General features: G+C 43.7%; 1 protein-coding gene across 1 annotated transcript in view; it reads left to right on the forward strand.

The window, feature by feature from the left end:
- Positions 1-17,158, forward strand: part of LOC126260033 (biogenesis of lysosome-related organelles complex 1 subunit 4) — a 55,361-nt gene that overhangs the window by 22,365 nt on the left and 15,838 nt on the right. The window contains exon 3 of the mRNA XM_049957205.1: positions 4,928-5,146. Within this exon, the coding sequence (XP_049813162.1) occupies positions 4,928-5,146 (219 nt within the window). The remainder of the gene's footprint in view (positions 1-4,927; positions 5,147-17,158) is intronic.

Below are 17,158 nucleotides of genomic sequence, written 5' to 3' on the forward strand. Positions count from 1 at the left end.
GTATTGTATAATAGACTATGACAGCTATCTGTAGAGGTTTGGTTCTCCTTATGCGTAAAATAGATAATATAAATACCGTTTGACCATTTCACTGAATAAGATGCAAATAATCAAAAAATCAAGACCACAGCGAAAAGCTTAACATCGCCACAAAAAGCCAATAAAATTCTATCCTTAATTCATGTGTAATAATTTTAGTAGTGATAAATTTAATATAATATTTATTCAGTATAAAATTCATATGCAATAAACAAAAGACATTATACTAGATTGAGTGATAAAAAGACAATTGAACTGTCACTTATTAACAGCTCAAAGGAATTGGCAGCCAATTTTGAATCATATAAAGTTTTAGATGTGTACTTTTTATACTAATGTGTACAGTTTCTGTAATTTTGTGGTTTCTGCAATGACAGATTGGGGCTATATAAGGACAGCAGCTTATTGGCCTGGGTCAGTTTGCTTCGCAAGATGAGTAAGTCAAGACATGTGGGAGTTTAACGCTGAAATGCAACAGCATCAGATTTGAGAAATTTCTGCATTTATTCGTGGACCTTGAAAACTTACCAACAATCTATCTGTCAAACTATAACTTTGAGCAGCAATGTGGTGAGCCAAACTTAGTGCATTCTTGATAGAGCTCACAAATCAATCTCCTGTTGCACTTGAAGTGTTTAACAATGGTTCAGTAAACATTTAAATTACTGAATTGTACCCAGCTTTTGTACAGGACGTTTACTCATTTTATCAACCTTAATGGTCAATTTTGTCAAGTTATAAGAAGTTAACAGAATAATAACAAGTTAAGGCGGTAAGTTTGTAGCTGTCTCCTATACACAAATGAAGCCAATAAACTTCAGAAATCAGTCGCATGCTTAGTCAAGCCATTTTATGCAAATAATAAGTAATAAGGTGTTCCCCTGCCCCCCCCCCCCCCCTCCCAGCCACTTGAGACAAGTACAGGAGATTTCAGAAACCAATATATATAAAAGTCACAAAGGTTTATCCATGGACCATTCAATCTTCTAAGTATAATCTCATAATAGTTTCTCCTTTACAAAACTTACTGTTAGTAAACTAGTCCTCTGTTCATATCCCTCAACAGGGTCTGTTCAAAACAAATTATTGAGAGGAGGTTTAATAAGACTTGACTTCTGGGAACTGGAGCATAAAATAGTAACACTGATTACACCATAGTTAATGGTCACCAGAAAGGTTGAGAACCGCTGCTCTAGACACATCTGTTCAGTTTCTATTCATAACTAATAATGTTCTGTTAACCACAACCTACCTGTAGAAGTACCTTTCAATTTCCAACTTACTATTGTTGTATGAGAAGCTTATCATATTTAATAGGCTTCTTATGTTTTGACAAAGTCCAAGTACTCTTTGATTTTTGTTTTTGTGCTGCTAAAACTGCAGTTTTTCAGAAACATTTACCATAAAAAAGGCCAAATTAAAACACTGCACATCACAAAGATTGGACAGACAGGGTTCTGACTATGTCGAATTCCTCCTGAAAAAAATTGTACAAGTAACCGCTTACTGGAAACATTCAGGTGTGTGTGTGTGTGTGTGTGTGTGTGTGTGTGTGTGTGTGTGTGTGTGTGTGAGGGAATGACATGTCAGTCACACCCATTTGTGACTGTCTCATCCCTGGAGCTCTGCATTTAGTGTTTGACGGAACACTTCATCTAAAGCCTTTCATATTGCTCAAAGTACAACACAGTCTTCCCATTTAATGTGAGGAGCATTTTCAGCCTTGTCCTGATGTCGCCTTGAATTTCAACTGTTACCCGCTTCCCCAGTAATCACTATATGGTCTTCTTTACCAAGATATTTCCCCACAGTGGCTAAATCATATGTGACATCAATGAGCTCTGTTATTGGCTTACAAATACTAGTTGCTTGCTGTTCACATGCAAGAAGTCCTACACTAGTTCTGTTATACACCGATCATTACTATTCAGTAGCAGAAGAATCTTCTCAGCCTTTTCAAGCCTCTGCTATCAACCTTAATTTGCAAACTTGTCAAACTGCCTAGTTACATTACTCTTTATACGGGTTTTATTGTGTAAATCACAGTGAACTCATTTCAGCGTATTGCTGTCATCGGGTGTTCTTACATGTAATATTGATACTGCCATATGCTGTCTTTCCTGGAATTTGTATGTAGATGTTAAGTGAATGTTCGTTGTAGACATACTGTTATATCTCATTTTTAGATTAGTCAGTTTTCCTTCTTGACAACTAGAATTAGTCAGTTTTTGTGTGTTACTTTCCCTATGTCTGAATAAAAATTCAGACGGTGGCAGCATCGATATTACACATAGGAGCACCTGATGACACCTGTATGCCAAAAAGAGCTCATTGTTACTCGTGCAATAAAACTTGTATAAAGAGCAGTGTAACTGGTGTACCACTATTGAAATCGTGCCACTACAAGACATCTTTTGTGCTACGCCCCAATGAACAAAAATTATCAGACTGCCCCTGAACTCCTTGGGTTGTCCACACACTTCAGTGCACAATCTCTAGGCTACTGAGATGTTGGAGATGGCATATTTGCTAGACCTGAATCTCGTAGAGGATAGTTGGTTCACACCCGAGAGCCACATGTAAAAATGTTACTGGTACCACCACCACGAACTACTCAGGACTGGGAATTCACATTGGGCAAAAGTAGAACTGTACCTGAGAGTTTCTGAACAGCAACACAAATGATGTCTGAGACTGATGAATGGAGTACATTGCTGTTTGTAGATGGTGTACTCATTATTGATCAGTTGGTTGGTGTAATGTGCTCTTGTTGGTCGTCCTTTATTTATGCAGTATTGGGGGTTCTTACTGATCTGTGTAAATAAAGTTAACACATTCTGTGCATATTTTTGTGGTCTTTTGATATGCAAATACCTATGAAAATAATGACTGCAGCACAAATGTATGATTGCCCTTTAGCAAATTTCAAGTAGTTTACATGTCAGATGCTTTCATACAGAGCTTATAATCATGATTTACTATATTTTATGGACTATAAGACACTATATACTATAAGACACATCTTAATTTTTAATCATTTTTTTAATAACTTTTTACCATTTTTATTATTAGACTGCAAAGTCAGACTAAAAAGTTCTTAGATTGTAAAACTGAACTGATCTTTAAATCCCCTAAAATCATCATCTGAACTGTCTTCTTCTTCTTCTTCTTCTTCTTCTTCTTCTTCTCCTTCCTCCTCCTCCTCCTCCTCCTCCTCCTCCTCTTCTTCGTTGTCCTCCTCATTTATAAGATGGTCTTCACTGCCATGGAGAGCATTACTTATACCACATTTCTTTAAAGATTTAACAATAATGTCTTCTCTCACTCTAGACCACAATTGTTTTATCCACTGACACACTTGTTTGATTGTAGGTCATTTTAAAGCTCCCTTCGGCATGAATTCATTTTGGGTTTCATCCATCATCCATTTGTTCCATATCTCTCTCATAAGACATTTTAAATGGTTTATTTATCGAGACATCAAGAGGTTGCACTTGTGAAGTAAGTCCTCCAGGAATAACAGCATGCTCTGTATTTCCCTGTCTCAATTTCTCTTTCACAGAATTTTTCAAATGACTACTAAACTGATCTAGCACAAGAAGAAAGGTCTTCTTCAATAAAGCACCTTTCCTTCTCTTCAAACCTCTGTTAATCCATAATTTCATACCAGTCTCATCCTTCTAACCCTTGTCATGTATGTGAACATCATCATTTGGTGGTATTTCAGAAGGTTTTGTGCTTGGATTAAGTTTAGTAATGTCAGTACAACATGAAATGACAACAGTGTAGCGCATTTTTTCATGTCCACTTGTTTTTATAGTTACAGTTTTAGCACCTTTCATGGCAGTGGTTCTGTTACCTGGCACATCAAATGATGTCAGAGGAGTTTTGTCCATACTAGCTATTTGGCTTAGTTCCCCTCTCATTTCCTTTCAATGTTGAATTAAAAAGTGATGGAAAGATAATATTTTCTCTGAGATCTTTTGGTTTTGGTTCGCATGCTGAGTCCATGATATTTCATAAACCTGTAGCACCAACCAACTCCATCGTTCAAGTCTGTTAAGTTCCGCTGTAGCACTAGCTTGTAGTGTGTATTTGAATCATTTTTGTATTAATTCCAGTGCCATTTTGATGGGGTCCTTGAATTCATTTCAATACGTCGTCTTCTATTTTTGGCCATTTTGCATTCAGTCCTCTATTTGCACACTTAGTGTTCGTCAGTTTTTTTCAGTTCTCCTTTACTAGCCCACCAATCACGAATGGTTTCCTCTGTTGGTGGAGGGCCAAAATTCCTCTTAGCTGCTCTGTTTCCATGTCTTTATGCATATGCTATTACTTTCATTTGAATACCATTTTTTTCCATTACGAAGCTAGCTACAAAGAAAAATATTTTACTGTTACCAATAACACAAATCACTTTCAGTTCAAGTTCACTGGCAGTGTAGACTACAATGATACATCATGTGCAAGACAGTGTTTTGGGTTTTTGATGGCAGGACAGGAGGAAGACAGCATTAGCTAGCTTGTGAACCCCCACAACTCATGTTCATCACATCGGTGCACTGCTGCTGCCAGTTGAATCCATTGTTGCCAGATAGAGATAGATTTCCCACAGCATTGAATATATGGCCATTTTGAAGACTGGTGGCAATTTTCATTCGAACACTGGACATTTTTATATTAATTATTTAATAACATCTGAAAATTGCAGACAGTCTTTTAAAGGAAAAACTGTGTCTTTTACTCTGTAAAATATGGTAATTGGTAAGGAATAACAGTAGTACTTGGAAAATAAATGCCAATTTTTGTGTCTGTGTGTTATTCTTTCAATTTTGTTTGTTTTCTTGAATTTATCAAGTTTTTTTTTTTTTTATTTTACTATGCACAGGTGCGAACAGATGTTACTCAGTCAGCTGTTGCCACTGTGCCAGATATTGTGGCCTGTAAGTCTGAACTGCGGACACTTTGTGATCGTATAGATTGCCTTGAGGCGCTGGTGACGCGTGTGCGACGTGATTTGGACACTGTCGAGTCTCAGCTTGACACTGCAGAAGCAACTGTTGGTGGTGAAGGTGTCATAAGGAACATGCTCAAGCCACTTTTTTTTGTAAGCCTTGAAGTCTAGTATTCTGTCTCTTGTTAGTAGAGGAATTTTGAATAGACTCTTAATTCCATATTGTTATTTGAACCATACTTCATACAAAAAATGAGTTTACATTGCAGTTTACACTGAGGGTGAAAACCGAATGCAGTTTTTAAATAGACAAAAATTCTCATGTTATTCTGAGAAAATTTGTGAAGGAACACTAAACATATCAGAAGGTTGTGTCAGTATTTTAACTTAAGGAGTCAGTGTTAATATGTGTGCCTTGCAATCCAAGAAGAATAAACCTATAATGTTCATCAAGCTGCGACATGGTCGTGAATAAAACAGTGACCCGAATATAGAATAAGTTTCCCTTACTTTACGTCTGTTGTCACAATTTTTTATCAGACTACCAGTTTCTGTCTGTAACGACCCATCTTCAGATCTGTTTTATAAAAACATGTCCTGTTGTACTGATTTTGATACATTTGACGATGCCACTATGACTGCAGTACATTAGGACATTTGTTTATAAAACAGGTCTGAAGACGGTGATTACAGACTAAAACTGGAAGTCTGATAAAAAAAATTGTGACCATAGATATAAACTAAAGGAAATTTATTATAATGTTTATTTTCTTTGAGAGAATGATTATATACAAAAATGATCATCTCACCACTTTGCAGCTTCTCTTCCACAGACCATTATGGATATGCATCAACCCTTTCATTTCACTCTTAGTTTGGAACATACTGACACAGAATGCCTCTTATTTTCTTATGCTTTAACATGAGTGTTCTTCGAACAGCCACCTGAGTTCTGCGTACATTGCCGTGTGATGCCAACACCACCTGCGCTGTGACATGACCCGCCTCATCATGCTCTGCCTTATGTCAAGCTGCATTTCCTGCCTGTCTCGTGCACTGACAGTCCCACGCTTCCCACATTTCACCCGCCATGCCACGCCCACATTCTGATGTGCCTTACAATTGAACCACTGATAGCAAACATACCTTCTGCCACTATCTGAAACTACCATTGTTCCACGCAGATTCTCCCACAATGTGGTTTGCCCTCAATAAGTGTTTGATGCCAGCCAGTGGCATTAGTGAGAACAACAAGAAGTTCGCCACTCTTCTTAACTACCTTGGAAACAGTGTGGGCCTTATTAGTGACTTCCTGCTTTTGGACGTTCCGGTTTCTCACAAATATGAAACTGCAAAGACACTACTGCTACAATGCCTAACACGCATGCTTGAGCAGTCATCAATCAGATACTTTGGCCAACAGCACCCTATCTACACTCTGGTGCCACCTGCGAGTTCTAATTGACCCAACGCTCCTGCCTGATCGCACACTATGGACACTTTGGCTCCTAAAACTGCCAGAGAACATCCAAACAGCGAAGCTAGCTCATGAAGAGGCACTGCTGGAGGCTAAACTCTGACTGCCTGATAGAATGCATGCAGTATCACAACACCTGCATTCTAATCAGCAGCCAACATCAATATACTGCAGACGACACCCAGTACACCTGCATCAAAACTGATTTTTCATGATCCAGGCTGAGCTGCCCCAACATTCTGCGCAGCCATAGAGTGCTCGACAACAGCCAGACCGACCAGAACCGGACCGTACTCCCCACCTCTATCACCCCGAGTGCCTTTCACAGCTCCGGTGGACAACTGTCACCTATTGTGACAGCCGAAGTTGTCACCTTCCCAGCTGGCCACTGCCCCAACTCTGTGTATAAACAAAAGTGCATCAACCAAGTGCATGACCTGCTTGCATAACCAACACCCAACAATGCTGCTGCTAGTTTCACACCAGGTTTGTGGAGGATGTACAGCAGTGCAGATAACCCTGTGCCTTCCCAAACTAATATTCGGGAGGACGACGGTTCAATCCCGTCTCCGGCCATCCTGATTTAGGTTTTCCGTGATTTCCCTAAATCGCTTCAGGCAAATGCCGGGATGGTTCCTTTGAAAGGGCACGGCCGATTTCCTTCCCCATCCTTCCCTCACCCGAGCTTGCGCTCCGTCTCTAATGACCTCGTTGTCGACGGGACGTTAAACACTAATCTCCTCCTCCCTCCTCCTCCCAAACTAATACGATGACCCGCTGTAGATGCACCAAGCTGCTGTTTGTTAACAAGATGCCTCTGCACACCACAAGTAAACAGCACCAATGCAGTGTTTCAATGGGCTGATGGTCCCCGAGTATCCCTCCCTGACAGGTGCCTGCACACGTATTTCCTTGTCAATACCAGGGCCAATGTGAGCACCCTACCTTCTGTTCCAGTGCGTGCTACGCTGTCGTCATTGCCACTGCAACTGCATGCAGCCAGTGACACTGTAATTGCTGTTGCTGGAACTGCACACACCACATTCGACGTCAGCACAGATATACAAATACCTTGGACGTTGCTGTTGGCAGAGACAGTTGAACCAGTTTTGGCAGCTGACTTCCTATGGCGCTACCAACTACTCCCTGATATAAATTGTGCGCTCCTATTACAATGGGACATCCAACAGTCAATCCGTAGTGTGGTCAGCGATACGTGACCAACGGCACTGCAATGCCCTGGGTCACACTGCCATTGCTTGACACACCACTCGACCTGAAGTTACAAAGTGAAGCGGTTTTCAACCAGCAATGCTTAAAGGTAGCTGAGTGCTCATCATTACATCATGACAATGAGGTCATATACCTCACTGACGACCAACTACAGAGACGAATCGTGAATGCCACTGCATCACGACATGCAGCTCAACAGCACCTCGACAACCTTCGTCATCTCAACACTGGTTACTACCATGGCGCTGCTACTATGGACACTTCTCAGGTCAATGAAGCATAATAACTCCCCCTTGAGTGCACTTCCGGGACAATGCCATGTCATGCTAACTGCAACGGCAAATAACATCATGTCCCGCTCACTGGACTTGCTCCATGCTCCCCCATTAGACCACATACAATCTGTGCCATGCAGGACGGTACAGTCCACCATGTTAAACAACACCAGGTCCCCCTGTCCATTGCCACCTCCCATCGTTTAGCTCTCCACAAACATAAAGCGGATAAAGCTGCGGTGGAAAAACTTTTGTGAGCTGGCATAGTCAGGCCATCAGACAGTGCTTGGGCTCCCCAATTATACTAGTTCCTAAAAAGAATGGCACTTGCTGCCTGTGCAGTGACTACTGCTATCTGAACGCCCTTACAATCATTAACAGCTTGCACATTGAAAATTTGCACAATTTTTCCCATGTCTTGGCATCTTCGATTGCAAAACAGCATACCTGCAAATTCCAATGGCAGATGAAGATGTATCAAAAACTTTGATAATTGTGCCATTCGGTCTCTTTGAGTTCCTCTATGTGTTGTACAGAGTAAAAAACATGGCACAGACATGGCAAAGCTTTATTGGCAGCACACTGTTCAACTTGCCTTTTTGTTATGCCTACCTAGGTGATGTCAAAATCTTTTCGCAAAATCAGCAAGACCACAACAACTAGTTGCATATCGTCCTACTCCTGAGAAAACTGACCAGAAAGACCTATTCCCACGTCCAAACAACTACAAAGAGCTGCATAGGTTTTTGGGGGTCACAAATTTCTACAGGAGCCAATTGCCACACACCACTGATACTTTGCTACCACTCACTCAAGTGTAGCACAACAAGAGTACATCTAGTAAATAACACCTTGATTGGGCACCACAAATGCGGCGGCCTTCAACAAAATAAAAGAACACCTGTTACACAGCATGACCCTTGTCCACCCATTGCCTGAAGCACATCTAATTTATCGCATACGATGCTAGCGATCGTGTGATCGGGGCTATTTTACAGCAATAGATCAGTGGAATCCCATGTTCTCATGCAATGATATCCACTCTACAACCATCATTTACAGAACCATACTGAGTGTTGTTGAAATCAGTGAACCAGTTTAAACTGGCATGGTCTTGAACGGACATGCCATGCCTTGCCCCACCACCTCACATGCACCTGTTTTAATTTCCAAGTGCATGTGAATCTCCACGATTTTCTGCCTGATGACGTATCCGTCACATTATGTGATACCAACCTCATTATTACCACTACCTACACAGACAGGTGATCGGCCGCAAGCATGTCACACAAAGTTTCATTCACACCACTCCTGTCCTGCCAGAAGATGACATGGCAGATTCACTTCTTGTTTTTCAGCAGATGGTACACTCACCACCGCCACCCCGCTCCCCCTGCGGGTAAGCGTAGGTCCGAGGTATTCCTACCTGTCATAAGAGGCGACTAAAAGGAGTCTCACATTTTTCGGCCCTATGAGTTCAGGTCCCATCCCATGGTTTGACATGCCACTTCCAAAATTCTACAGAAGTGCGGGCCATATGGGAAAGGATGCCTTACGTGGTGCGTGAGTTATCATAATGCCCTTAGATTCGATCTCCTGAATCTCTGGTCGTGGCTTTGCATCTCCACCTGTGATTCAACTATTTTACCAAGGACGCTTTCTTCCATTGTCTCCTGTCCTCTTTCGCTCCCATGACAATATTGGATTTCTCTGTGCCCATTATCCAGCATAGTAACAGTAGCCAGTCCGTTGTGGTGGGGCCATCATGTACCCATTTGGTGCTAGCCCCCTGACAACACAGGGATCCCACTGCTGATGCCTGAGCTGTAAACTCCCCACGTATGCCAAGGAGTAGATGCCTGTCTTCCTGGGGCATCAGGACTCCCGGCAACAGCCATCATGCCAGTTGACCTTTGCTGTGGCTGGATAGCGCCCGAGGGGAGAGCCCCTGATCGGAGTGGGTGGTATCAGGGCAGATGACCTGCAATGAAGTGGACTAAGTCATCTTTTGCTGGTGACTGTGTGGCTCCAGCAGTCTCTAAGAAGGCAAGATCAAATACAATGCCGACAGGTATGACCCTAAATCGTTTCCCTCCCTCGCTACACCATGGGAGGAATGTAGGGCTACAGAACAGAGAGTCTCGGTTTTTAGTCTGTAGCAGAACTGATGGGGACTCCTTTCTACCTACAAAGCCATAATTTTTCATTGAACACCTTGAGGGTAAGTTTGGAGAAGTGACAGTGCTGTCCAAGATGCAAAACTGTGGAGTCTTGATTCAGGCAGTATCCTCAGCTCAATCCCGAGTGTTACTTGCATGTGACAAGCTGAGTGATATTCCTGTTTCCTTCACTCCCTATAAAAGCCTCAACATGGTGCAGGGGATCATTTTCCATCCTCCTTTTGCAGTCTGATGACGAGCTCCGCACCAATTTAGAATGGCGGGGTGTTCATTTCGTACAGCGCGTTTACAGGGGACCCAAAGTCAATAGTGTTGCTACTGGTGCCTTCATCTTGTGTGATTCATTGCCTGAAAAGGTCAAGATGATGGTTTACTGCTGTGACATTAAATCATACATCCCTCCCCCTATGTGGTGCTTTAAGTGCTGAAAATTTGGGCACTTGTCTTCCCACTGCACTTCCAGCACCACATGTCGAGACTGCGGACGTCCACTGCACCCAGATACTCCATGTGCACCACCTCCCACTTGCATCAACTGTGGAGAGTACCACTCCCCCTGCTCGCCAGACTGCCCAGTACTCCAAAAGGAGTGGAAAATCATGGAGTACAAGACCCTGGACCGGTTAACTTACACAGAGGCTAAACATAAATTTGAAAGATTACCCCCCATTCGGTTGACATCGTCATATGCTGCAGCTATATCACCATTGCCATTCCAAGTGCCAGTGGTTCCTCAATCTGTGCCACGAACAGTGGCCCTCCGGGTCACCAGAATACATCCGCCCCCTTGGTGGTAGGGGGCAAATCTTCCTCCATTCTTCCCAAAGCTACTACTTTGGGAGCAAGCCCCCCCCCCCCCAAACACAGGGGACATTGGTCCCCTCTCCCCAGCTGGAGAAGCAACAGCCTCCTCCGGCTCCTCTCATGCAGAAGGGGTCCCTTGGGGCCCTCACTCCCAAGGTCTCCACTAATGCCGTGGCAGACATTCGCCAGTGGCTCAAGGAGCCAAAAGCTGCTGGACGAAGAGCTTCACAGTCTTCCTCCATGCCTCACACCCCTCTTGAAGCTGTGGCTGTCATGAAAAGGACAATGCAGGAAATAACTGTCTGCAATGTATATCTTTCTCCAGATAGTGCAGTACCCCTGAATGCATTGGCTGCACTGATTGATCAACTCCCGAAATCTTTCCTACTTTTGGGAGATTTTAATGCTCATAACCACTTGGGGGATGGCACCGTGCTTACTGGCCGAGGCAGAGACTCCAAAAATTTACTGTTGCAACTTGACCTCTGCCTCTTAAATACAGGTGCTTCCACACCTTTCAATGTGGCACATGGCACATGTTCGGCCATTGATCTGTCGGTTTGCAGTCCTGGCCTTCTCCCATCTATCTATCGGAGAGCACATGATGACCTGTGTGGTAGTGACCACTTCCCCATCTTCCTGTCACTGCCCTAGCGTCAGGCCCATGGACACGTGCCCAGATGGGCTATTAACAAGGCAGACTGGGAAGCCTTCACCTCTGCTGTCACCATTGAATAATCTCCTCCACATGGTAACATCGATGTGGTGGTTGAGCAGGTAACTACATCAATCGTTTCTACAGTGGAAAACGCAATCCCTCATTCCTTAGGGTGCCCCTGGTGAAAGACAATCCCTTGGTAGTTGCTGGAAGTCACTGAGGCAATTAAGGAGCGTCGGCGAGCTCTACAGTGGCATAAGCAGTACCCTTCCCTGGAGCTCCTCACAGCCTTTACACGGCTTTGTGCCCATGTTCACCGGCTTATCAAACAACGGAAACAGCAGTGTTGGGAGAGATAACGTCTCAACCATTGGGTGCCATACGTCACCTTCCCAAGTCTGGGCAAAGATCAAACACGTTTTTGGGTACCAGACCCCAACAGGTGTTCCCGGTGTTAACATAAATGGCATGTTATCTACTGACACACACGCGATTGCCAAGCACTATGCTCGTGCCTCTGCGTCGGAGAATTACCCCCCCCCCTCCCCCCTCCATCCTTTCCCATTTTCAAACGATGGATGGAAGGGAAAGTCCTCTCGTTCACTACACACCACAGTGAACCCTATAACACCCCGTTTACAGAGTGGGAGCTCCTCAGTGCCTTTGCACATTGCCCCGACACAGCTCCTGGGCCAGATCGGATCCACAGTCAGATGATTCAACATCTCTTGTCTGACTGCAAGCGACATCTCCTCATGATCTTCAACCAGATCTGGTGTGATGGTGTCTTTCCATCACACTGGCAGGAGAGCACCATCATAACAGTGCTCAAACCCAGCAAAAACCTGCTTCATGTGGATAGCTATCGGCCCATCAGCCTCACCAATGCTCTTTGTAAGCTGCTGGAACATATGGTGTGTCCTGGCGTCATGTGGCCTACTGGCTCCATAGCAGGGTGGTTTCCGCCTGGGTCGCTCTACCACTGATAATCTTGTGTCCCTCGAGACTGCCATCCAAAGAGCCTTTTCCAGACACCAACACCTTATTGCCATCTTTCTTGCTTTTTGAAAAGCGTATGACGCCACCTGGTGACAGCATATCCTTGCCACATTATATAAGTGGGGTCTCCGCGGCTCGCTCCTGATTTTCATCCAGAATTTCCTGGCGCTTCGTACTTTCCATGTCCAAGTTGGTGCTTCCCATAGTTCCCCCCATATCGAGGAGAATGGGGTCCCGCAGGGCTCTGTATTGAGTGTATCTCTATTTTTAGTGGCCATTAACAGTCTAGCGGCAGCTGTAGGGCCGTCCGTACAGAGAGGGCTCTGTATACAGACAACTTCTGCATTTCGTGCTGCTCCACCAGTACTGGTGTTGCTGAGCGGCACCTACTACAGCCATCTTCAAGGCGCAGTCGTGGGCTCTAGCCCACGGCTTACAGTCTTCGGCCACAAAGTTGTGTGTTATGCACTTCTGTCGGCGTCATACCATACATTCAGAACCAGAACTTTACCTTACTGACAATCCCCTCACAGTAGTGGAGACACATCGATTTTTAGGACTACTTTTTGATGCCCGATTGACTTGGCTTCCTCACCTTCGTCAGCTTAAGCGGAAGTGCTGGCAGCACCCCAATGCACTCTGTTGCCTGAGCAACACCAGCTGGGGTGCAGATCACTCTACGCTGCTGCAGCTCTACAGAGCTCTTGTTCAATCCGCCTTGACTACGGGGGTCTGGTTTATGGATCAGCAGCACCCTCACGGTTGTGTTTACTCGACCCAGTCCACCACTGTGGTGTTCAACTATCAATGGGAGCTTTTGGGATGAGTCTGGTGACCATCATCCTGGCAGAGGCTGGAGACCCTCCATTGCGTGTCAGGCATGCACAACTGCTCGCCAGTTACGTTGCACACGTTCGTAGTTCTCCTGCACATCCGAATTACCATCTCCTTTTCCCACCCATGGCAGTTCATCTCCCGCACCAGCAGCCCAGATCAGGGCTTACAATTGCAGCTTGCATCCGATCCCTTCTGTCTGAACTGGAGTCCTCTCCTTTACCACATGTTCTCAAGGTCCATTCATGTACACCTCCATGGTCTACACCTGCCGCGCAGCTGTTTGCTGTCACTTCCTCTCGATTCTTGACATATACCGAGGCCATGAAGTGGTTTACACCGACAGCTCGATGGCTGATGTTCATGTCGGCTTCGCATATGTCCATGGAGGACATATTGAACAGCATTCCTTGCCTGATGGCTGCAGTGTTTTCAGAGCTGGTGGCTATATCTTGTGCACTTGAGCACATCCATTCATGCCCTAGGGAGTCATTTCTTCCGTGTACTGACTCCTTGAGCAGCCTACAAACTATTGACCAGTGCTACCCTCGTCATCCTTTGGTAGTGACCATCCGGGAGTCCATCTATGCTCTGGAATGGTCCGGTCAGTCAGTGGTGTTTTTGTGGACCCCAGGACTTGTCAGAATCCCAGGAAACGAACTTGCTGACAGGCTGGCCAAACAGGCTACACAGAAACCGCTTGTGGAGATCGGCTTTCCAATAACTGACTTGTGTTCATTTTCACGCCACCAGGTTTTTTGGCTTTGGGAGACTGAATGGCATAGTCTCAGTATGCACAACAAACTGCATGCCATTAAGGAGACTACGAATGTGTGGCAGTCCTCCATGCGGGCCTCTCGCAGGGGCTCTATGGTTCTCTGCTGGCTCCACATTAGCGATGCTTGGGCGACCCACAGCTACCTCCTGCACTGTGAAGATCCGCCTCAGTGTCTATGCGACGCCCGGTTGACAGTGGCCCATATTCTGGTGCACTGTCCCACTTTGACTGCCCTGCGACGAAATCTTTGGTTGCTGGACTCTTTGCCACTAATTTTATATGACTATACCTCATCAGCTGATTTAGTTTTATGTGTTACTCGTGATGGTAAGTTTTATCGTTTGATCAAAGTTTCAGTGCATGTCCTTTGGCCCTCTGTGTCCTCCACCTGAATGCTGTTAGGGCAGAGGTTTTTAATGTGTTGCAGAGTGGCTGGCTTCTCGTTTTTATTCTCATGGTCAGCCAGCCATGGTAATCTGTTTTGTTGTTTTAATCTCTTCTACCTGTTTCTTGTGTTTCTGTGGTTTTCTTCTCCCCTTTTGTCCACTTAAGTGTTTGTTGCCCATCCGTTGTTCTTGTGGTTTTCCTTTCTCTCCATTTTGTGTTGTCAGTCTCGCTTGTTTTATTCTCACTCTTGTGGCATTGTTTTATTCAGAACAAGGGATTGATGACCTAGCAGTTTGGTAGGGACCCCTCTTTTAAACCAATCAACCACCCCGGCGTACATAACTGCCTGCCCCACACCTCCTGTGGATGCAACAATGCAAGGGAATCCTGCCAACATGTCTCCCTTTTCAAACAATACTGCAAAGCCAGCAACGATTAAAGATGCCACCAAGACTACTTCCTTATCTGCTAATGCTGCCAGCAGCAACCCGTTAGTCGCGCCACTGTCCTCACAGTTTGGACATGTCCTGCGCCCCCCAATGCACCCTGCTGAGTGCTGACTACGACGTGTCTTCCACCACATCCACCATCCACCGTGTCTTCCACCACATCCACCATCCACCATCACACAGCCATCTACATTACTTCAGATGGATGACACCCCACCACAGTCTCTCCTCACGTGCTCCACACTACAGGGCTGGGGCAAGGGCGGGAGATGGGAGAGGAGGGGGGGGGGGAGGGAGGGAGGTGGGGTGGTGGCGTGACATCTATGACCCTGTAAATGAGAATTGCTGTTCTGCAATGCATTAAGAGTTAGTATACTCTATACACTCGTAATGCTTACACATAACATGTATATTTGCTTACTAATAAATAGTGTAGAAATTGTATCTCTTTGCTGTGTCACTATTCTGCTATCACATTGCCAGTACCCTATTTCCCACACCATTTTATTGTGATGCTGGGATTCACAGAATTATAAAATATGTTACAACCAGCTGTCAGAATAGAATCCTCACCCTTTATTCAACAGTCAAGTTAACAATCAAAACCATCAAATACAAAGTGCTTTATCCCAATGTATCCTTCTTGACAGACTGATGTCAGTTGGTACGAAATAACATCCTGTATCAACATTATATTGAATCATTGCTGATGTTTGTTTTATGGGCATGAGGCTCTGGTCAAAAAAGAAAGAAAAATACAAATATTGGCTGTGAAAGCCTGCATTCTATGATTATGTTGAATATTGGACTTAACTGTTTCATAAGAACATGAAAATCATATTGCAAGTCAAAAGCAGAAATCAGAACCTCTCAGTTTATATGGTTACAGAAGCAAAGAAGGGGAGGCTGAAAGATGGGTGGAACATATCTAAGGGCTGTACAAATGAAACAAACTTGAAGACAGTGTTACAGAAATGGAAGAGGAGTTTGATGAAGATGAATTAGAAGATGGTGAAGACAATTAGGTGAAGATATGATACTGGGAGAAGAACATTGAAAGACCTATCCAAACAAGACATTCTCTCACAATTTTTGAGGCCTTTGGGAGAACCAGTCATGACAAAATTATTCCATATGGTATGCAAGATGTATGAGGCAGGCAAAAAATCCTTAGACTTCAAGAAGAGAGCAATCATTCCAATTCCAAGAAAGGTAGGTACTGACAGGCATGAACCATCAGTTTAATAAGTCATGGTTGCAAAATACTAACATAGATTATTTATGGAAGAAAAGTAAGACATAAAAGCCTACCTTTGAAAAGGAGTTTTGGTTCTGGACAAATGTAGGAACACGCGACACAATATTGACCCTATAACTTATCTTAAAAAGCAAGTTTAATAAAGCCAAACTTAAAATTATAGCATTTGTAGATACAGAGAAAGCTTTTATGTTGACTAGAACATGTTCTTTCAAACTCTGAAGGAAGTGAAAGATTATCCATAACTTTTACTAAAATCACTGTGTATATGTAGTCAAACATATGAAAATAATGTTGCAGACACCTGTAACCAAGTCAAATCTATAGTAAATGAAGTGAGCCAAGGAAAACGAGAATAAGAAACACAAGCCTTAGATGACATATGAAATGTTACAACTGAATGATCACATATCTTTCAAAAGTAAAGGCCTGGTAATTACAGATAATTGCAGAAAGTAATCTGGAAGGAAATATATAATGCAAAAGAACATCATCTTCAAAGGCATATAGTGAAATAGAACTACTGAATGAAGCATGACTCATTCCACATGTGCTGGAAAGTAAGGCAAGCAGCAGGGATTAGCAACAGCAGAGGAAGAGGGCTCCTCTTCAATAAAGATTACATCTTCTCTTGTACTGAAGAGAAACTAGGTGAGTGGAATACATTGAAAGTCACTTCAGGGAGAAAGGAAGTGTTGATCATGGTGTCTGGGACAGTGATAGTATAGATATTGCAAGAACAGAAGTAGAGCATGCCATAACAATACCAAAGAGTGGAAAGGCTCCAGATACTGGCAAAATGCACATTAAGTACTAAAGCTGTTCAAAAACAA

Source organism: Schistocerca nitens, chromosome 5 (genome assembly GCF_023898315.1).
Source record: "Schistocerca nitens isolate TAMUIC-IGC-003100 chromosome 5, iqSchNite1.1, whole genome shotgun sequence".
Taxonomy (NCBI): domain Eukaryota; kingdom Metazoa; phylum Arthropoda; class Insecta; order Orthoptera; family Acrididae; genus Schistocerca; species Schistocerca nitens.